The 22,392-nt window shown below is 35.9% G+C and overlaps 6 protein-coding genes across 12 annotated transcripts; 1 reads left to right on the plus strand and 5 right to left on the minus strand.

The window, feature by feature from the left end:
• The first annotated feature begins 59 nt into the window (after nucleotides 1-59).
• LOC135152893 (uncharacterized) lies at nucleotides 60-1,679 on the plus strand. Its single transcript, XM_064094056.1, has 6 exons — nucleotides 60-165; nucleotides 260-545; nucleotides 660-730; nucleotides 877-1,147; nucleotides 1,236-1,318; nucleotides 1,422-1,679. Exons 1-6 carry the CDS (start codon nucleotides 91-93, stop codon nucleotides 1,677-1,679), a joined length of 1,044 nt encoding a protein of 347 aa, XP_063950126.1. The 5' UTR covers nucleotides 60-90.
• A 1,209-nt stretch (nucleotides 1,680-2,888) lies between these two features.
• On the minus strand, nucleotides 2,889-4,034 carry LOC108221770 (uncharacterized). Its single transcript, XM_017395628.2, has 5 exons — nucleotides 3,888-4,034; nucleotides 3,528-3,807; nucleotides 3,360-3,459; nucleotides 3,169-3,293; nucleotides 2,889-2,914 (listed from the first exon to the last, which is right to left on the minus strand). The coding sequence occupies exons 1-5, from the start codon at nucleotides 4,032-4,034 to the stop codon at nucleotides 2,889-2,891; spliced, it is 678 nt and encodes a 225-aa protein (XP_017251117.2).
• A 201-nt stretch (nucleotides 4,035-4,235) lies between these two features.
• On the minus strand, nucleotides 4,236-5,442 carry LOC135153027 (uncharacterized). 2 transcript variants are annotated; one of them, XM_064094656.1, is made up of 5 exons: nucleotides 5,209-5,442; nucleotides 5,013-5,133; nucleotides 4,721-4,927; nucleotides 4,513-4,656; nucleotides 4,236-4,432 (listed from the first exon to the last, which is right to left on the minus strand). In XM_064094656.1, the coding sequence occupies exons 1-5, from the start codon at nucleotides 5,316-5,318 to the stop codon at nucleotides 4,427-4,429; spliced, it is 588 nt and encodes a 195-aa protein (XP_063950726.1). In that variant the 5' UTR covers nucleotides 5,319-5,442; the 3' UTR covers nucleotides 4,236-4,426. The 2 variants fall into 2 exon arrangements, with proteins under 2 accessions (XP_063950726.1, XP_063950727.1); XM_064094657.1 differs by having other exon boundaries at nucleotides 5,237-5,349.
• LOC108220208 (uncharacterized) lies at nucleotides 5,428-6,623 on the minus strand. Its single transcript, XM_017393909.2, has 5 exons — nucleotides 6,474-6,623; nucleotides 6,103-6,382; nucleotides 5,786-6,004; nucleotides 5,620-5,701; nucleotides 5,428-5,548 (listed from the first exon to the last, which is right to left on the minus strand). The coding sequence occupies exons 1-5, from the start codon at nucleotides 6,621-6,623 to the stop codon at nucleotides 5,428-5,430; spliced, it is 852 nt and encodes a 283-aa protein (XP_017249398.2).
• A 15-nt stretch (nucleotides 6,624-6,638) lies between these two features.
• Nucleotides 6,639-19,875, minus strand: LOC108221771 (uncharacterized). Of its 6 annotated transcripts, XM_064094651.1 has the most exons (18): nucleotides 19,606-19,875; nucleotides 19,371-19,464; nucleotides 19,087-19,155; nucleotides 18,923-18,991; nucleotides 18,761-18,850; nucleotides 18,599-18,673; nucleotides 18,373-18,513; nucleotides 18,095-18,286; nucleotides 17,921-18,001; nucleotides 17,700-17,837; nucleotides 17,562-17,618; nucleotides 17,411-17,467; nucleotides 16,405-17,316; nucleotides 15,820-16,278; nucleotides 15,468-15,720; nucleotides 13,528-14,810; nucleotides 6,738-6,810; nucleotides 6,639-6,652 (listed from the first exon to the last, which is right to left on the minus strand). In XM_064094651.1, exons 1-16 carry the CDS (start codon nucleotides 19,618-19,620, stop codon nucleotides 14,636-14,638), a joined length of 2,877 nt encoding a protein of 958 aa, XP_063950721.1. In that variant the 5' UTR covers nucleotides 19,621-19,875; the 3' UTR covers nucleotides 6,639-6,652; nucleotides 6,738-6,810; nucleotides 13,528-14,635. The 6 variants fall into 6 exon arrangements, with proteins under 6 accessions (XP_063950721.1, XP_063950722.1, XP_063950720.1 ...); XM_064094652.1 differs by lacking the exon at nucleotides 6,639-6,652 and having other exon boundaries at nucleotides 6,737-6,772; XM_064094650.1 differs by lacking the exon at nucleotides 6,639-6,652 and having other exon boundaries at nucleotides 6,737-6,805.
• Nucleotides 19,876-20,678: 803 nt separating this feature from the next.
• Nucleotides 20,679-22,328, minus strand: LOC108219925 (chlorophyll a-b binding protein 6A, chloroplastic). Its single transcript, XM_017393523.2, has 4 exons — nucleotides 21,838-22,328; nucleotides 21,428-21,530; nucleotides 21,039-21,327; nucleotides 20,679-20,950 (listed from the first exon to the last, which is right to left on the minus strand). Exons 1-4 carry the CDS (start codon nucleotides 22,032-22,034, stop codon nucleotides 20,805-20,807), a joined length of 735 nt encoding a protein of 244 aa, XP_017249012.1. The 5' UTR covers nucleotides 22,035-22,328; the 3' UTR covers nucleotides 20,679-20,804.
• Nucleotides 22,329-22,392: the final 64 nt, after the last annotated feature.

Genomic DNA, 22,392 nt, shown 5'->3' on the forward strand with positions numbered 1-22,392 from the left:
TTGTGAGCTCTATCTCTATCATCTTCTCTCCCAATTTCTTGTTTGCATGCAGGTAGAAGTTCAAAACAATATAATTTTTTGTATGCTGTAATGGAGTGCTCTGGGGTTATTGTGGAGAAATTCATGAAATTTCTTACTGCTGATGACACTAAGAAGGATGAGATGGTGAGGTTCTTACTCCTATGTTTTTTGCATGTGCTGATTTTTATAGTTTCGTCGGTTTGATATGTCTTTGTTATGATTTGTCTTTTTTTAACAGAAAGTTTCTACTGAGATTCTGAGGAAATATGGCTCAAGGATTCAACCATCTTTCTTTTTAAAATTTCGTAATGGATATGAAAAAACCGTTGTCTTTAACGAAGAGACGGGAACTTTTTATGGGCTTTTTTCAATATTCTACGATTTCAATTTGGAAGGGGGTGAGATGCTGCTTTTTGAGTTCAATGGGTCTCGTGATTTCAATGTTTTTGTAATAGGGAAAGACCTAAGAGAAATTGAATATCCTAATATAGTTCACTACATGCAGAAGAAGCGACCACGAGTGGGTATGAGTCTCTTTTCAATTTTCATTTTGTTAGTTTGATATCCTAATGGGTCCTGCATTTTCGTTGTTAGTTTGATTTCTTAATTTTGGGTATGTGTTATTTTATTTCTGTCAGTCTCTGTGCGCAATGGCGGTCTGAAATTTGTTCACATTGTGAGGGATGAGGATCCCTTGTTTGATGAGTGTGTAAGTATTCATTGTTCCTGTTGTTCTCCTTATGGAAATGAGTCCTGTTTTTTAAATTTAAGAAAGCAGTGTCCTATTTCTTTTCGTAAATTACACATGATTTAATAGTTGTTATTTTAGTACTCGAAATGTTTCATGAATTGTAGGAGCCTCCTTATTCTTTTAAGAAAGCACTCCCCATGCTCCCTGGATATCAAAGTTTCATCTTCAGTAATGGGAAGAAGATAGTTGGTGGATATAATCATGGAAGAGAAAAATTTCACAGCCTAAGGAAGTTTTGCGCCATTGTAGGCCTTGAGAATTTCAGGGAATTTAACGTGGTTTTGTTCAGTTATGAGGAGAATGGTGTGAGCACTGTATCTGTCTTTGATGACCTCTTTGTGGAGTTTATTTTTCCTGGAACACCAGTGTCAATGGGTATAACTTTATTAATTTTTTGTTGTTGTCAGTTTGTATAATTTATGAATTTTGACATTACATAAACCGTGTTGTATTTGTGACGTAGGGCTGAACTCAGAGAATATTAATGTACATCATCGTATTGAGATCAATGTGCAAGCTTGTCACATGTACAAATACAGTTACGGAGTGATACTTACCGAACTCTTTGGTTTGTATTTTTCTATTTCCTACTGTCTTTGCAAAATAGAATTATGCAATATGACATGAGTTGCATTGTGTTTTCATATAGGATGTATCGACTCAATATGCTGCTGTTACAAATGTTTGGAGCAAGAAAGATTACATAAGTGTTTATTCAGGGGATAGGGCGTGGAAGCTGCAGGTTAGGACACGGCCTGGCAACTTAAAGCGTACGACGATTATGGATGGGTGGATCCAGTTTAGAGATGACATGGGTTTGCAAGCCGGTGATGTTATTGTCCTAGAGTGTACTCTAGCTTCTTTCCATCATTTCTCTGTTGGTGTGTTGAAGAATGAGGTTGCCTAGCTGAATATCATGTATTAACTACTTTCATCCTTTAAAACCTGTGTTTAAACTAATTGGTTATGTTTAATGTAGACTATCAAATATGGATTCTGTCTAACTTCTGATTGCTTGAGACAGAGTTATATATTTTTAAAATTTATAGGCTACCATATGGAAATATAATATATCTGCCTGTTACATAGATTACTGGAATACTGATAATAGATTAGAGGTACAATCGACTGAGATGACAAAATGAACATGTTTCACATTTTAAAGTACTTGGGGAACATATAGATAGGAAGGGTAACATAGAACCATCGTGTCGTTGAATGCAGGTCCCTTAAAGTTGTGAGATGTTGTCGAGATGAATGCTTGTTCCAGAACTCTGTTAAGGCAGAAGTGAAAATTAGTGGTTAGTTTATTGTAACTGTTAGAGTTTTTAGACATTGGAGTTTTACCTGTGCTTGTGAAATTTCTGTTGCTTGCTGGACTGTGAATTTCCTTTCCTTCATTTTAGGAACCATGTACGATCCTTGGTATATGTCATTGCCAATATACATCTCCTCCTTTTCTTTAATATTAAATTCCCTTATTTCAAGCTTGATAGTGTAGATTCCCTTTTCCATTGTCTTGAAAGTAGCTGGAAACTTACCCTTCTCCTGTGTAGGAACAAAATAAATGTTGGTAATATGTTTTGTTTGAATGATGTTTGAAGGTTTAAACTGATATGTACCTCCTCCTCCATTTCAAGAACAGTCTTGCCAAATAGTTTTCGAATAGGTCGATCCATCAATAAAATATTGATCTCCCCGGTTTCATCCTTGGCAACGATGATGATAGCAAACCTAACAGATTTAGTGTTAGTAACTAATACTTATGTGTCTAAAAGTCATAGTAATACCTACTTCTTATCTGGGTATGGTACAATCCTGTTGTTGCATTTGCTGCATCTGTAAGTACTCTCAACTTGATCGATTTGCTTGTAGCATGTGGTACATTGTGAATAGTACCAAGGGTTTGATTCTTGAACTGCGGTTATCTGAACTTGACAGATTACCTCTTCCTGTGGGAGAAAGTGCACATTATTTAGTATTTGATATGAGTGCACATTATTAGATGTGTATATTAACACTATCTGCACCTCAATATAATCTTCGCCTAATGTCTTGATTTGTTGTATAGTTTTCAGCTCCGGTTCTTTTTTGGTTTGTACTATGCTTCTGTGCTCTATCTTGAACTCTGGTTGAGTACTCCTGCAAAAGATAAGAGGTTATTTAAATTTTGTATGAATGACTACATGAAATCTATAATCAGAGAATTGTAGTGACTATGCCTTACATTTTGCGTAACTGTGCAACAATGTGGTGGTTGTAGTTGATGTAGTAAGCCGTTGGTGAGAAGTTGCACATATCATATTCATCTTTTATATAGCATAAAACCAAAAGAAAAGCAGGATGAACACAGGGGTGTTAGTGAAACATGTTTATTTTAAAGACAGTGGGCATACCCTGGAAAATACCAACTTTCCCCGCAGCGATAATAACAATCAAAGGTTCTTCATATTTGGAGGAAGATATGTCAGACTGAAAGCACTCGGCCAAATTGTTCCAGAGGGTGATATTTAAGTAATTTCTGCAACATAACACATATGTAATTTTTTTTACATGTAATGTAAAACATCTTGTTTTCAGAAGTTACCTCCCATCAGCTATCGTCATTCTTATCTGGTATTTATCGACTCCTTGTTTAGTGTGAACCAACTTTAGATCCTCTCTTCTAGTGACAACTCCCACAACATCTGGATATATTAACATGTAATTAGTTCTGCAATAACTAATAGCATAAGTGGTGTGTATGTTTAAATACCAGCCAAATATTTAGTCTGGTTTGCGAAGCTCTTAATGTCACCCAGATCGCAGAACTCAAAACAATTTTTTGCTATGAAATAATCATTGTCGCCAAGCTCTTTTGCTCTTGTTTGGTTTGTAAACTGGATTTGTCTATCAGTCGTAACACATCTCCATTTGTCCGTCTCGGTGTAGTTCTTCACCTGAAAATTTGAGATTGCATACATCTTGCCGAGAATAAACACTTTCTGCAGCTTCTCCATAAGAAAAAGTGGTACAAAAGCTTCCATCCTAACATTCTAAGTGTGAAAAGATAAAAACTTAGTAGTGTCAAGTGTTTGAAACATAAATATAAAAATTTCTTGTGGTTGAAGTGTACCTTTGCATCGAGTAGCAGCAAATTGTAACCTTTATAAGGTTGTCCAGTTATAGTTACTCCCCTCCACTCTCGAATAATTCGGACCTTCACCTTCCAGTCCGTTCTTCCTGAATGAACATTATTTAGATATTCGTAGTTGTTTGACATTGCTTCCTGAATAATTCGAAGCTTTAGTCGAAGCTTAGTTTTGTGAGATGATATTGCTTAGTGTTTCTACAGTACTTCGTTTACTTAGGTCTGATTTGTATTAATAGGCAGTGAAGCTTTATTTTGATATGATAGGGAACCATATCATTTAATGGTTGCTATTAACTTCTGAAGCTGTTCGTACGAATTTAGTTGGACAGATTGAATTTAAAAGCTTCCCATGCTGCAAATACCAACTGGTTCACTGGTACTAACATTGTGTACTCTTCAAAAATAGTTTAGAATACAAACGATTGTCAACATAGCTATAACAAAAGAGTACAATAGAATGAAAACCAAAATAACGCATGCTGCAGCAACCATAAATAAGGACCATCTACCAGGTGCACATGTCAAGCCTGCAAATAAAACAAAAAATCAGTATATTGTTATTTGTATCATAATGGCGATTTACATGACATTTATATGAAGAACTTACAATTTTGGTCTTGACATTCTTCAGCTTTGGTTCAGGACTTTTCTCTGGTAAATCACACGGAACAACATCAATTTTTTTCCTTGCTCTACTTTTGTTCGTTGACTCTCCAGTGGCAGGACTCGTATTGTTCAATGTAGTCCTCGACTGAAAATAATTTCCAATGTGAGCATGTGTTATCTGGAATAATCAATTTGCATGGTTAACTTACATTTGAAATTTCAGTTTGTTTTATCAGGACAGAGTTTGTTTCTGGTGGATCATCATTGGCTGATATCTCCTCATCCGCAGATACTTTTACAGCTGTGTACACATTTGAACCTCCCACCACATTCTCCTTTGTGACATGAAGGGTGAAATTATAAGTTCTCTTCTCAAACTGGAGCAGTATGGGTGGGAATTTATCACCGTCACCAACCTGGTTTTTAAAATGAGCAGAGTGCTTTATCAAGATTCACCACTATGGTCAATTATATACATATAAAACATAGCGTGAATTTTACCTGTGTTTCATCAGCAAGAATATCGTAAACCGTTTTGCCAATGAAACGAGTCAGCTCGTCATCAGTGAAGAGGATGGGGACGGTACCAGTGTGGTCAGCGCATAACATACAAAACTCATACCTGCATATCATACATTCAGTATTAAATAAATGTGGTAACATTTAGAGGTATGTCCTGTTGTATTTATGTTCATACTTGCGGTCAGGATAAGGCTTAAATTTACCACACTTCATACATTTGAATCGTTTCTCCACCAGCTGCAGGTCTTGATCACACGGTACACAATAATTACTATACCAACCCATACTCTTATCAATTTTCTTCACATGTAGTTTGGCAATGACTCTTTTCTGTTCGCAGAAAGGTAAACATATTAGTAGTAATGAAATTGTATTAATCTGGTAAACTATTGATCTATAAATTGACCTCTATGTATTCGTCCTTCAGACTAAGGAGCTCTTTGACATTAAATTTCGGAACCTCGTCCTCAGCTTCTTCTATGAAATCAATTTGATAGAAAGTTGATTCCGCAAGACTGCAACATGATCATTCAAATTACACAAAGCCTTATGAATTCATAACAACTGATAATATAAAATTTCTAACCTTGTACGGATTCTTTTCACACAATGGTGATTGTTGTTGAGGTAGAATCGTGTTGCGGGGTAATTAGCTAAACTAACCTCGTCTACAAACAGGAATAATATTGTTACTGGAAAAGTAAAAAATGTATAAACACAATGGTGAAAACGTTAGTCTCTAAAGTAACTACCATTCCATTCGCTAATCTTTCCACTTGCTATTATGATTATGACAGGCTCCTCTTTTTTCTGTTCAAATGCTTCGAGAAGAGTATCCCCAAAAGCATTAAAGAAAGTAACATTAAGATAAGACTTTCCATCTGTGACAGTGAACTTGACAATCGACCCATTGATGCCATCTTTTGTGTACTCAATCTTTGTGGGCTTTGCATCAACAACACCTACCACATCTACCAAATAAATAAAAGAAGATTACTTTTTTTTTCCATAATTAATTTAAGTGGATATGTGACACTTTGCATACTAATGTAACTGTCCAAAAACTCACCAATAAGGAAGCGATTGTCCTTTTTCAAAGCGTAAACATCATCCAAACAATACAGATCAAAACTGAGCGGCTGAATTTTCAAACAGGTGTCTACAACTTTAGAGCAAAGAGTATCGGTGTTGAAGTAAATATGTTTCCCACTCCTAACTGCTCTATAGGTTTCATCCCCTTTGTAGAACTTCACAGAGAAATTAGATATTTCATAAAGTGCTCCTTCCTCCAAGTCTTTCTTAAATTTATCAGTTAGGGTAGCAGCGATGAAAGCATGGATCCTATGATTCTACATAACAGTAAAATTTTAACAATTATTTTGGCATTTAAAAAGTACTGACGCAGTTTTTAATGTCTAAAATAGGTTTAAGCTAACTTACTTCATCATCGATAAATACAACATTGAGACCTCTGAATTCTTTGGTTTGCTTATTAATTCCTTGCCATATAGCTTGAGCGCGTACAGAAATGGTCCAGTCATATCGTGAATCGTTCAGGGCAGACAAACTGGAGTGCTCTATGAAAGACATGTCTATCAGTGTGCAGCGTGAATTAAATCCTGAAAGATTGACATCAAAATCGTGTTCAGTTTATGAAGAGGTTATGTAGATCTGTTATATATGAAGCAATAAAGACAGTCGTACCTTGTATGGGAAGCTTGAAGATTTGGTGGTTGAAGCTGGAATGGAGAGTATTAAAGCTCCTGTCAGATCTATGCTATGAAGACCACACAAACTGTTGATAAGGGGACATCTTATCTGCTAGCCACTTTTGGCATTATTTTTTAAAAGAAAGGCTAGTTTCAATGTCTAAACACTACTTTGGAAGCTAACACTGCTTTTGACAAAACTGTGCTCTTCTTTTCTTCATTTATATTTATATAGTATATGATAACACAGCCACATTAATTGTATTTATTAATTATTGGACTTAAAAATAAGGGCGCCAAAAAAAACACAAATGTTCAAATTTTGGTGTACAAAAGCCTGTATTATCTTAGAGTATTTTAAGTTCCTATTTTAGATTTATTACACACCTCTCAAATAGTGATCATGACTTGAATAGAAGTGAATTTTAAGTCCACACGAATCGTGTTCATGCTCATGTCACGGTATTGAATGGGCAGACCCCTTATGGCAAATAATTTAACCACAAAAAATTACATATGCAGACCATGAACAAAACATCTGTACTGGTAATTTTAGATGACAAAAGGGTACCATTTAAGGTCCATTACTTCATTTACACTCTGAATTCAATATAGGATAATTCAATATAACAGAGTCACAAAAATTAAACAATGCAAGACTCTGTTTTCAAGTTTCACTTGCAAAGTACCAAAAGTGTACCATGTCCTTTTAGGTTGTGGAACATACAAAAAACCAAAAGGATGAATGCAAGACAACCTAAGGACATGGCAAATTGTAAAATACTTCTTTATAGACTACATTTGCAGTTATATTAGTAGTCAGACCCATTTGAGATTCAACAAAAATCCGAAGGCCTTCAGGAGATGTGACGCGGCTGATAGCAACATACAATTGGCCATGGCTGAACACTGGTTTTGGCAGATATAATCCAACTTTCTCTAGGGACTGCCCTTGTGATTTATTGATTGTCATTGCATAGCAGATTTGCAAAGGCATCTGTTTCCTCATCAGCTTGTACGGCAACTTCGAATCTGTTGGAAAAAGTTCCATTCGAGGGATAAAGTGTCTAGTGCCAAGAAAACTCCCGGAGATTACTTCACATTGAACACATTGAGGAAGTAACTTCGTGACCATCATCCGTGTTCCATTGCATAAACCAAGCGTTTGATTAAGATTGCGCATGAGCATAACGACAACACCAACTTTCAGTTTCAGTTCATGGCTAGGCAAACCAGGGACATTTAAGGAGTTCAAAAATTCGGGAGGAAAACTATTATTAAGCTCAGTCTCTGTACCAGGATAGTCTTCTGCATTATCAACACTATAATATGATTGTGATTCACCGGGAATTCTATCCACAATCAAAGCATTGACATGAGCCACTGTGTTGTTTGTGGGAGTTAGAATTGCTCGTTCGCTCAAGTACTTGGGATCATTATAGTGTTCTGCAAAATCAGAAAATGTGGTATCAATCATATCGGCAATACAGTTCTCATTACCTATATTGCAGAATTCAGATGGGATTTCAATATCATCATCAAACTCTCCATTCGATGCTTTCTGAATCTTCCCGTCTCCTATATCAAGAACCCACTGGGCAAACTTTTTCATGCGCTCAACTTCACCTTCGTTGCTTCCTCTATTAATACGCATGTTTTTGACCAAGGTATGGAGACTAACATTACTCCAAAGTTTTGATCGACTGATTCCAGCAGCAACAACCTCACTGCGGTTAGATCCGGGTATGACCGGTAGAATTTGTCGAAAATCACCACCAAGGACAATGTTAATTCCACCAAAAGGCAAGTGAAAGCGCCTAGGCTCAACAGACTTCATGATATCACGCAGAGAACGATCAAGACACTCGAACGCAAATCGGTGTTGCATTGGCGCTTCGTCCCAAATGATGAGGCTGGTACGATGCAGCAACTGTGCAATATCTGACTGCTGAGCTATGTTGCATGTAGAACAATCATCCAACATAATAGGAATCTTAAATCTGGAGTGCGCTGTTCTGCCACCTGGCAGCAGAGTTGCAGCAATACCGGACGAAGCAACAGGAAGAACTATCAAGCTCTCGGAGCGCAACTTTGATATCAAGGTCTTCCATAAATAAGTCTTCCCACAGCCTCCACTTCCGTAAACAAAAAAAAAACCACCATCAGTCTTCTGTAGTGAATCCATTATTGCGTTGTACACCTGCAATTGTTCTTCATTCATTTCAGAAATTAGAGACTTGTGCTCCTCTGCCATCAGATCAAGATTGTAAGATGTCTCCTCAATGATTAGATTATTCAGACCACAGTCTAAATAATTTCTAGGCGGCTGAGGCATGTCATTGAAATCGTTCAATGACTTCCCTATAGACTTGGGTAGCTTGTGAATTTCTGAAAAGAGAACACAGAGTAATATTACTAAACTAATTGAGGACAGTTAAATTTTAAACAATACATATAACGAAAAGATATAATTTGAACATTGGAGCACAAAGATATTACCTGCAAGGGCAAAGTACTCTATTTGTTTCTCATTCAACACCAAATTGGGATTCCCACTGACTTTTCTTCTAATTAAAACAATATCATCAGTCATGTGCACAGAATGGTCATTCCATAATTTCTTCAAATCAGTGACACGACAATTCACCATGATGTGTACAAAAAGTTCACGGATTTGGGGAGCTAATCCACAACTTGAACACTGCTGCAGGACTTGGTGCCATTCATTATCATCGTCAAGGAGTCCATACTCTTTACAGGCCTCCTGAAATGTTTGACACAGCTTGCCATTTACAGTCCGCAAGTCTTTAAACGAAGTAGGACCTCGGACCTTAGTCAGCAGCAAACGCAGGTACCACAACTCACCAGAACTGTGATTAGTGTAGAATAGTCTCCCAATTTGTACACCTCGCTTTCTCACATTCCAAACTGTATCAAGTTCATTCCACACATAATGTCTAGGGATCTCGTCGTATGTTAATTTCCTAGCTTCCGGATCAGTAGCATTCAGTGCAAAAAAAGCTTCCAACTGACTGCTTTTTTTTCTCTCCCTTGCAATCACCTTTGGTAATGGATCACTATCTTTGAATGTGCAACTTCTTTCCCCTGGTAAATGAAATGACAGACGCTGAACAGAGTGTGTACGATAGTGTATGTTAAAACCAAATATGCGATAGGCTGCCTCACATGCACATATATATCTACCATCAAAATATTGGTTAATCTCATCTACAGGAGAGTCTTTACTGGACTCGGCAGTATCCTTTTTTCGGCTCTTTATCTCAACTGTAGCTCGATCATGACCTTTGAGACAGTACTTGAAGATGTATTTGATACTACGTGTATGACAACATATCTCAACATTTATATGACATTGAAATTTCACCAGTATGTGACAGCCCGAGAATCCGGGGGCCTGGATTCTGACGTCACCACATAAAACCCATTTTTAAACACTTTCGAAAACCTGTAAATTTTTTTTTTTATTTTTTTTTTTCAAAAGATAATAAAATCAGAGAATTTAAAACCCGAAAACATTTAATAAAAGATTTGAAAGACGTTAAATAAAAGATTTAAAAGAGAACATCTTTACCCCCAAAACAACAGGATCGCTTCCAGGTTACAGTATTGAAATTAGAATCTACCACTATTATTACACAACATCTCTTACCAAATCAGATCATCTTCGATAAGAAGAATCACTGTCAACTATTCCAGCTATGACTTACACTTGAATCTCCCTCGCACAGCTCTAGCTTGCACCAACCTCATCAACTTTCCTGAACACTCCTCGACCACTGGATCCTCAACTCTGTCTCCTCGCCTAGCATTAGCCTTACTCACCATCTCAATCAATCATCTCATCTTTAAGCCTTTCTGAAATGGTTAGAAAGGAATAGCAAGGGTGAGCAACAATGCTCAGCAAGTAATAATAAACAATGATAGTTCTGAAATGATATAATAGAAGTTCACGAGTTCAAGATATAAAAGGATTCAACCTGAGTTCACGAGTTTAGGTATTGTATAAGAAAATCACAATACCTTGCAGCAATTGAATACTGAGGAATTCAATCTTTCCAAAAGAATTATTGAATTGGACTATCACATTTTAATTAAAACCAAGGTTAGGCAGCTGATCAGTTCCGCACTAACCCCGAGCAGGCCCCGCCATGCTCTATCACTGGATCCAAGGCACTCATTGGCCTAACATGACCACGAATCTGGTCCACAGGTTTATATAAAAACAATAATCCAATTCTCTAATTCAATTCAAGAAGCCAATGTAAATTAACAGAACATCATCATAAATATCATCAACAACAGAATAATTCCAATTCAAACTTTGATAATAATCTATTCATAAATCATGATCCATCATTTCATAAATCACAGTTCAGGAAATCCTCAACTATTCAGTATCCTCCATTATCGGCTAAGCAACTGAATTTAGCCTGCTAAACCAGCATGACAATGGCGGGTTGAATAATCAAGAAGATCCCAATTCATTCAAAGCTCTAACTATCACTGAGCAACACATGCTTCAATGACAATCTGAACTTCGAATTAATTTGTAAAAACGGAAATTCTTTAGAAACTTGAAGATTAGAAAGAATGGGTCAAAATACTCGCACTTTCGAACATTGAAAAGAAAGGTATGAATACTTGAAACATATACCAAAGGAATGGATCAGAATATTTGCAATATATCCAAGAGAAAGGTTTAGGATACTTGCAACACATCAAAAGAATGAATCAGAATATTTGCAATATATCCAAAAGCAGGGTGCAGGATACTTGCCTTAAACCTGACTCCAGTCTCATAGCTCAACCTCATCTTTCCACTTTCACAATCTATGCATCTCGTAATCTCTAGATCATCTCTAGCTATACTCTATTCGCCACATCGCTTCGCTTACTCGATTCATCCCTTATTCGCTTTGCAATACCATTCCGACTTTCTGACGTCTTCGAGCATACACGTCTCGTCCAAATCCTTTACGAGAATAAGATAATACTATAGTCACTAAACAATATATCGCATATACATATCACGTATATCGATACCCACTTATATACCCCTTTACCTATCAAATATCACTTAACACATAATCATGCTTTGACTCTACCATATAATCATATCATTCTCCACATAGCATATTATCAATTAAATATAATATAAATCTTATCGAAAATCCGACATCGTCTCGTCTATTTATTAGACTATCCACCTGTTATCCTATTTTGTCCAACAACCAATCAACCAATTCCAATTCCTATAATCCATATGTCCTTATCCAATATTAATCAAATCATGACACTATGTCATATAAGTCATTTATCACGTATATAATATCAGGAATAGCCATATATATCACGTAGTCATCAATTAATAACAATCCACTAACATATAATCACGTTAGGCACATTTAACAACAATTATTCACATTCTCGACTCCATCATATTATTATGTCATATTAAAATAGACTTTATAAGCTTTCATCTCTCTTTCGTTTCACTCGATTCCGACTTACGAATCAAAAGTTATGACCACAACCGTTTTCTGACTCCGCTCTCAACATATAATACCTTACACTGATAGCAGACAACACATTACACATTAAGTCTCCCATCCCAATTGATTTCAAATCAATTCCTGGGTTTAAAATGATTTTTCGGGAATTTTCTGGAATTTTTAAACATTTTTCGGAATTAAAATCGATAAAAGAATCACTTTTCGGATAAATAATCAAGTTCCAAATACTTGAAATTGGACTTGAAATCATTCATAAACAATAATAGAGCCTTGAAAATAATTTAGAAAAATATTTCAAAGCTCGAAACTATTTTTGGGATTTTTAAATCAAAAAGGAATAATTAAATCCAAATAAATAATCAATTAAAATCAATTAATAATTAATCAAATTAATTAACCAATTAATAATTCAATTAATTGATCAATTAAAATAATTAATTACTAATTAAATTAATTAACTAAATAATTTAGATTTATTTTTGAATAAAGAAATAATTAAAACAATTTTCAAAATTAAAAAGAATAACTAAAAGCAATTTTTTTGAAAATTAAAATACAAAAGGTTTAAATTGTAAAGTTTTCAAAACTTTTGACAGAGGTCAAAAGTGTAAACTGATGAAACTTTGAGGGATGTTTTGTAACAACGGAAACCCCAGTATGACTACTTCATCATCTTCACAACTAGGGGGACCTAATCGCAATTTTCGCAGCGGCACCCCCCCAATCGCCGTTGATTCGCCGGAAACGGCGCTACAGCGCTTCAACACGCACCAAAACCTCCAGATCACAAGATTTTACTGCCAGGAATCTAATCATAGCCTCATAATCCACAACCGATCATCACACATCCCGGAAAAGCTTGAAGAACAGCCGCCGGCGACGCTGCGTTTCCAGAACCCGGCGGCTTTTCTTCGATTCCAACACCCTATCTGATGCTACCAACAGATTTTACACCTCAAAATACACATGCTAGTACCTTCCAATCATACCCCGAACTACCAGATTACAAACCCCCAATTTCCAATTAAAAATATCCAAGAACACTCAAGAACATTCAAGAACACAACTAAATAATCAAACCCACTTTTCTAGGTGTTATGGAACTCAAAAATCAACATATAATATACCAAAACGACGAGAAAAACACGTTCTACAACATAGAAGCATCAAAACAATCAAACAACCAAGTTTGCAAAAATTCACTATTTAAATCTTAATAATTCGAATCTTAAAGCTTCAATTACTCCCTACCTGTGAATCTCAGGTTGTTTTTGATGATTGATTAGAGTTCTACTCTTCGATATCTTCGATTTGACTATTCGCACGCTTGATTCTGACTCCAATAATGCCTTCAAATCTTCGTTTGATTATGAAGAACACGAAGAACACCGCTCGGTTTCTCTCGGTATTCGTGAAAAGAAACTGGTGAAATGATTTACGGTTGAAAATCAGCTATAGAAAAGTCTATTTATATTTACAAATAATTGGTACCCCTTTGGATCGTTTATGACATGAAAATACGTATTTAATAGCTTTATATTAATAAAGCAGGGTCCAATCGGTACTGGTTTTCGAGATAATCATCAAAACGGGGCTTTTTAATCAGTCATTAGTATGCGGGTCCCATTTGCAATTATTACAAGATAAGAATTAATATAATAATCAAAATATCTAGTTTCACGCTTATCGAGACAAACTGGATAATTATCAACAATTAAAATACCCGAAAAACTCCGCCGGACCGACTCCGGGGAAAACCGTACTCCGGATCGAAAAAGTCAAAACACGAAAAGTGTCCGAAATATTCAAATTAGGCTAAAGGTCAGTTTTGTTGAAACTTCCGGGAAGAAAATTTGCTACCTCGTTACGAGTGAACGGTTTTACGGAAGTCAAATAATTAATAAATACATATAAATATACGCCATTAAATCCGTAAACCGATTATAAAATCATCTAACATTCCATAAATCGATATAAAAATATCCAAATAAACTATATTTTCTCCTGAGCATAAAGAAATTGAAATCTCGCGAATATAAACACATACGAGCATTCAGCTCAATAAACTAGATAACACAAAATTCACAAAAAAATATATAATAATCACATAATAATCATAAATCACCATAAATAATTAAACGAGCAATACCACAAGTAACACTTAGTCACATCCCACATATATTCACATAATATTCATACAGAATTTTCAAAACAATATATGAAAATCAGTTTTAAAAATATAATCATTTATCAATAACACAATAACCCGGGGTTTTAAATATAAAACTTTGAAAACTCATTAAACTGGAATAAAATATTAAATCTTATTCCCTTCTTTAAAGAAAAATCACTTTTAATACTAATAAAAATATTTTCTAAAAATCCGGGTCATTACAAGTAAGTCGCGGTTATACGGAACAACCCACTTATTGTCCAAATGATGTTCTTTTCCAGCTGTAGCCTTGGTAAAATCTTTCTTCCGACGTCTATAAATTGGAAATCCAGATTCATCAAATGTTGTGGTGGCGGCATATCTATTTCAACACAATTTTTAAATCATCAATACAATGTGGAACGGAAGAAAATGCACTAATACTTAATATTGATACTCTTCAGTTTCACTAAATACACATATACATTAGTCAAAATGTTGCAGTAACCAAATATGTAACATTGTAGTCCTGTAAAATGATTATGCAGCAAGTAAAGGATTAAAATATGTATGAGGTGCAATCAGGTCTTGCTGTTTCAACAACTATAAAACTGCAACCTCATGATAATATATTAAAAAAACTCTAAACCATTCCGTATTATAAACTGGTAACTAAAAAGGCATGCAATTAAAGTCTAAATATATTAAACTTGTAACTATAAAACCTATAATTCAAGTATGGAGATAGGAGATTACAAAGGTCCTGAGGCCAATTTATATGTTGCCCCCCCTGACTATAAGCCGTCCTGCTTCTCTTGCAGGTTGCAATTTATCACCAAAATTTTAATCTATCACAATAGTCATTTTCATGTTTTCAATTTGTCTGAATTTCAGACCAACCCCTTACATTATTAATAAGTTTAAAATTAATATATAGCCATCAAAAGCATCCTACAATATTTTTATGATAATAAATTGGTATTTTAAAATCATGATTATATTGTGAAATGGAAGAAATGCATTAAAATAAAAAACTTACTTTTTGGGATAGTGTCTTATACACTTGTAGTCTTTCATGCATGGTGATTTTGGATTTTCAGATCCACAGGGACCATGAATCATGAATGACTGGACAGCAGCAAAACCGGCTGGATCTGCAATGGGATCAGGAACCTCTGCACATACAAACTTGTCTACATTTGCTTGAAGGTATTTCTTCGAATCAGAACTTAACCATATTAACATATGGACATGAGGGAGTCCTCGTTTTTGAAACTCAACTACATACATCACTGCATAGATTAAAGAAAATCCCAAAAAATTAAAACAATGACATTGAAAATTAGCACATAACAGAACAGCTGCTTACTTATGTTTAATACGGAAATTACCTCCGATACATTTGCCAAAAAACTCTTTGTTCTTTATCTCATCAACTAATTGGTCGAGTTTTAATTTAAAAACTCGGGCAATAATATCGGGTGAATTCTGAGGAAGACAATGGGGCAGCAACTTCATCATCTCATTTATCTCGTCCCAAAGAGGATTGGTTGTCATTGTCAAGAAAATGTCTGGATGTCCGATGTAGCGACAAACAGCAAGGGCATCCTGAAAGTTCTGCTGCATATACCTTCTCGAACCAACGAAACCAGCTGGAAGTATGATACCTTTCCCAACACGGGATGCATCTGTATTGCCACTACGTAAAGAATCACAGAGCTGTGAATAAAGGTCAGACCGCAGAGTGGTCTGATGAGTACGTATATACCATAATCGAGCCTGTTCAATGGTAGAGAAGGCATCCACTATATACTGCTGAAATAAACGGCCGCCTAAATGCGGAGTCATGCCTAAGAAAGAGGTGAGGAACTTGCAGTCAAAGAATGATATACCTTGGTTCACAAATCAACTAAATGTATACATTGGAAAACTGAAAACTACAAACTGTAAAATGAAGAAGTAAAAGGGTAATATACCTTGGTTCATGCGCACCTGAAGCTTATACGCGTAGTACTCCTTCTGCGTAATTAGAACCCTTTTCCTTTTTTTCTTATTTTCTCCTGTACCATATGCCAAATGTATGTGAAAACCATCATCACCGTGGGGAAATAAAAGGGGATATTGAAGCGCCATAATCTTTGGATGAATGTCACTTATCCTTTCCAGACCCTCTTTTTTGGAATGAATAACAATGTCCCGATACTGAGAATTATTATCTTGGTCACCGGCCATGATTCCAGCAACATCATCTGCAGGCATTACATGGTTCTCCCTCCCACTTTCAGCTCTAGATATTTTCAGCGTGATTTCAAAATCAGAAACTTTATCCTGCTCAAATCTATCACGATGTGATCTGAATTGCTTTACCAACTCATTGGTTTCATCAAGCATTTTCATTAATCCATCAACAATGGCAGCATCAACTTCACGACCATCCCTCACATTAATCCATTTCATTCTATTGGAGACTTCATTGCTGGTGTCGTAAATATATAACTGGCAAAACTTGGGGTCATCACCATCATTAGGAATAAGGGAACCAAAGAGATGATGGTTCTGTCCGTTCAATCTGTATATGTATGGAGCTCCACCACAATTTATCGAGTGGTCCATCCTACCACCAGTCGAAGTGAAAGAGAACAATGCGTTATATATTCGTATACCGTCTTTAAATTTTGGACCAATCTTCTTGTCATTATACAACTGCCACAGGTATGAAGGAGTAGGCTTTTCCTTTGGAAGCCGTATTTCACCATTAGCACAACATAATGAAAACAGTGGCATTCCCTTTGTCACATTTTTGTTCGTACGTTCCTCCTTCCACATTATTGCATCACATTTAGTACACTTGACATTAGGTGGACCCAGGCTCGCATAATCAGAAGGAACTACAAAAAAGATATTGATTACACGTACAGAAACATAAAATTACAGAGCAAGCCAAACTGATTATGCAGATTAAGCAGAAAGAAAACTACACACCTTTAGCTTTATTTGCCATTCTTTCTTTGCACCAGGGATCTTCATCATTAAGAAACTCTGCATTCAGGTTGTCATATGGTTCCTTCTGTCATCAATATTTTAAAATAAAGGAACATAACTGCACAAATGTTTAGGCAAGAAGGGGTCTAACCATCATGTTCATACAAATCTGAAGAATGATCCACGTTGACATTCACTCGCGAGAACTCTGTAATTATTTACAACAACGTATCCATTTAATAAAGAAAACATACAATGGAGAACTTATAAAGTTTGTCCATGTACATACCAGCATCCTCCAGACAATGATCATTATGTGTAGTATCCTTTCCCATGTCAAAATTCAAAGCTTGAGGAATGCTTTCAAAAGACTTCTTCTTCTTACAATCCTTCTCGACAGTGGTTGATGATCCAGGGGGTGAAGAAACTTAGAAGGGAAAATAATACATAATTATATAGAATTCAGAGTTATGGTGATGGACACAAATATGTGGGAAGACATTAACTTACAAACAGAACACAAAGTAGATTTTGGTGTTTTCTCAGCAAAGCTTTCAGAAATTAAGGTCTTCAGTCTAGTATTTCTAACACCTGAAAGTAGAAAGATAAGGAAGCTGGCAAGTACAGGAAACTTTACAGGAGAACATGCATCATAAAATATAATATACTGACAAATATGACAACCTATATTATTAGACGCCGAAGGTGCGATAAACTTCCGCTTGCAACCATCCAAGGTACGTGATTCTTTTAACTGTGGACTATGATAAGTCTTCTTCACCTCAGCCGGTTTACCTTTGTTTGCAGTATACAAAGCTTGCTGCTGAATCGATATATTTTTTCCCAATGTCTCATTTAATGGATTTAATGGATGACCTATTGCAGATAATATGTTTGTCAAGTCTAAATATATTTAACTTTATTTCAGATAAACAATAAAACAGAGATATATATTCTAATACCATTCAAAACCGACAAAGGTTTACGCTTAAGAAAAGCTTTAGGTTCCCTTTTCGAAAATGGCGTGTCAAAAACATCTTCCTTCCGAGACATCGCTTGATTTTGATGCTGAGGACTAATATTCTCTTTCTCCGACAAAACAGCTTCATGACAAACATTTAAAAGTCAACAGCGGAAGTAAAAAAAAATTATAAATGCAATGTATGATTGTAAAAAAAAAATACATACATATGGAGCTGAGAGAAGGTCGATTTGCGACTTCTGAACATCCATAAGGCTTCATCATCGAAGTTCCGTAATTAACTGTCAAAAAAAACTATTGTAGCACTTATCCAAAGTGTGAATGTGAATGTAAATGCAGAAGACGGAGAAAAGAGTAAAATGACTCACAAACATCAAATAAAACAGGAGTTTTGTTTTTTGAAGAAATGAGCTCCGCAGGAGCTTTCCTTTTCTTCAAATGCAGGTCTGTTACTTCATCTAAAAGGCAGAAAATTAATAAGAAAAACCACAGACATTGATAAAGCCATACAAATAGACATTAACACTCACAAACATTATGACATTGGGGTAGTGAAGCTGAAGTTTTGTTCAAATCATCATTGCAAATTTGGACACCCTCTGTACCACAAATACAATGAAATAGCATTAACAATTAAATATACATTTTTTTCATGATTCCATAAATAAAAAAAGCAGCGCAACTAAACTATTACCTACAGCGGGAGAGGGAGAAATGTCATGGGAGTTTTGTCGTATCTTCATCATCGATAAATCATAATTAACTAAATATACACATAAAAAAACAGTGAAGCAAAGTAAGAGTGTGGACAACATATACAAAAATAAAGGTAAATAAAAACTCAATACATTAAATAAAAGCAGACAGAATAAATAACTCCACCTACCAACATGAACAACAATAAAACGAATTAAAATACTTTAAAATAAATGAAACAAATCTATTACAGGAATATTAATTACAAACACAAAAACTTACAGACATTGAAGAGTGTAGACCCGGGGTCCTTAAATTTGTCTAAAAAACGGTTGTCGAAACCCATACGTGCTCCTTCCAGATAAGCATCTCTCACCTAAATGAATGAAAATGAATGTATGTCAATAAATATGTCCACACGTGTATGAATGAATGAATGGCAGTTAATATGTCCACCCCTGAATTAATTATGAACTGTTGCTGAATCAGTTAAAGCAAAAGAAGGCAAGCAATTAACCTGGTTATTCTCCATCAATATCGCGAAAACGGAAAGAAGAGAGTTGCTCAGTGGAAAGCGGATGCGTGACGGATTACAAAACCACGGAGCAAAGCTGCGCTCCACCGATATGGAGGAGCTAATTTTAATTTTAATTAACCTAATCCCAATGTCGAGCAGGAGTTTTGAAGAGATGACTTTGGTCTGAACTGGTTTGAATTAGGAGATTTTGGGGGATTAGGAGGAAGTAAGTAAGTGGTGAGGAAGAAGCCACGTGGCCAGTGGCCGTATAAACGTAATAACAGAAAATGTAGAGGGACAAAGTCGACTTTTCGCAGGGAAAAAGGCAGTAGGATTTATAAAGTAGAGAGATATTGATTATTTTAAAAAATTTATTTCTGAATAGAAATTTAAATATTATATTTTCATCGAGGAACTCTTTTTTAAAAAACTTATATAATTATCTTTTATAAGAGTTTTAAAATATGTATCAAATTATTTTTACTTGGCGCATATAGTTCCCCGGAAGTAACATATATTTTATCCGTGTCCGGTGTAAAAACTAATTATTCAGCTACCGAAAAAATTATGAAGTAATCATATTAATATTAGATGTTCTATTTTTCCGGGGGGGGGGGGGGGGGGGGACTATACTAGGACCATAAATTCAATTTTAAAATATTAATTTTATAATAAAATATTAATTTATCGAATATGTTGAATCCTATTTCACATGAAAAGCTGAGTTTATAAATTGTTCAATTTTATATTTGTCCTTAAATTTCGTGTGTATTTCATATATTTACTCAAAATCAATTTGTCTGGTCTCTGAAGTCCAGATCTTTAAAATACTGATCGGTTGATAGTTGATTGTATACCCTACTCTGCATCTATCTTAGAAAACTTGGCATCCAAGCCTTTTTTGCTCTTGTGATTTGTTCTATGTTATTTTAAAGCTCACACCAGCTCTTAGCAAGAACTAGTTCGATGCAACCACCTCAGGTTCCCATTTTTGCAGTTTCTCTATTATAGTTATACAAGGGCTTGTCGCGGCAAAAGCTGAAAAGCATTACTAAAATTACCAACACAGCAGCAACAATAAATTGGTTTTAGACAATTAAGCTACTGTAACTTCAAACTTGTAATCCACACTCATAAGATATAGGTACACATTAGATATACAAGTTCAGTTTTTCTCATCAGGTACATGATAATAATGTTTACAGTCCTCTAGGGATGACGATGTCTCCGATGTTGTTGTGCCATGGGTCAGCCAAGTGAGTTGCCAAGTTCTCCAGTGGTCCTGTCCCGGGGTAAGCAGATTGTTGAACGCAGAATCCCACGAATGCCAGCATAGCCAGACGGCCTAAAAGCAAACACAAGTGATCAATACATTAGCATTGGTCTTAACAACTAGTTTCAGCTTGAAATTGATTAATGAGAAATGAAATTACCATTTTTGACTTCCTTGAGCTTCATCTCCTCGAACTTCTTAGGGTCCTTGGAGTAGCCTAGGGGATCAAAAGCGCCACCAGGGTACTTCTTCTTTTCGATGTCCTTCTCCATGCTTCGTTGGTGCTCAACAAAGGCGATAGCAAGGAACTCAATTGCCAAAATGGTGGGAAGGGTACCCCATGGGACTGGATTGCCCAAGTAAGTTGCTTGTCCTCCGGGAATGGCAGCCCATTCTTGAGCTTGTACCCAGTTTCCCAAGCCCAATGCCTCAGGCACCAGAATTCCTGGCTGAAATACCAATTAAGTTAGTAATTATCCCTATTTGTTATTTAAAAGTTTTTAATCTTTGCAATGCAATTTAGATGCATGTAATATGAAATAAACTTACAACAGCAAGCATAGCCCATCTGCAGTGGTAGAGCTCAGACTCCTTAAATCTCTCAAAATTTTCCGGGACTGTTGCAAGTCCTAGTGGATCAAATCCGAAATCTCTGTAAACCAGAGAAATTCGCATTAATTTAATACTTAGGTAGCTATATCAGCTACAAACACTAACTATATATCTGATCATTAATTTTTTTCTGCTGCAACATATCTCCCCTCTTTACAGGTTTTTATTATATAGGGTCAAGGTCCACAGCTAGCGTTGGCTATGACCAACTTACTTCCTATGTTAAGTTATCAAAAATAAGGTCAAGGTCAACAGCTAATGTTAGTTATGACCAACACTTACTACGCATGTTAAGTTATCAACTCTCGTAAAACATTAAAATCTTGCAGCAAAAAAAAGTAACGTACCCGGGTGTTGATCCGTCGAGGTGAGCAGGCCGGGGCTGGCCGGGCATCCACTCAGCAGACATAGAGAACTTGGAAGATGCACCATTAGCACTAACCATAGACATTGGCAATGCAGCTGCAAATTTAGACTTGGAAGAAGAAAGAACTGAAGGGTAAACAGCGGCCACGCCGCAGCTCATCAGAGACTGAGCCGCCATAGTTACTACAAAAGATTGTGAACTGAGAAAAATTGAGAGTTTGAGAGAAATAAGTGAGAATGATGAGTAGAATGGCTGGGAGTACAAGTATATGCAAGAGGAGTGGGATATATGTAAAATCCTAATGTTGAATGTTATTGGCTAGAGATGATTGTATGTGAGTTGTGATTGGTCCATGTGGAAACTGCTGGATATCGATCTGGAATATCTAGGGGATGTGTGGCCCTCAAATTTGTTCCACTTTTTTGTGGTGATGGTTCACTTGGAGCACACAAGTTCTCTTTTTTGTGGACTGCTTTATTTCTTGCTTCAACTTCCTTTTATATATTACTCCCGACTGTCATGCAAATTTTACAGC

This window comes from Daucus carota, chromosome 5, assembly GCF_001625215.2.
Source record: "Daucus carota subsp. sativus chromosome 5, DH1 v3.0, whole genome shotgun sequence".
Taxonomy (NCBI): Eukaryota; Viridiplantae; Streptophyta; class Magnoliopsida; order Apiales; family Apiaceae; genus Daucus; species Daucus carota.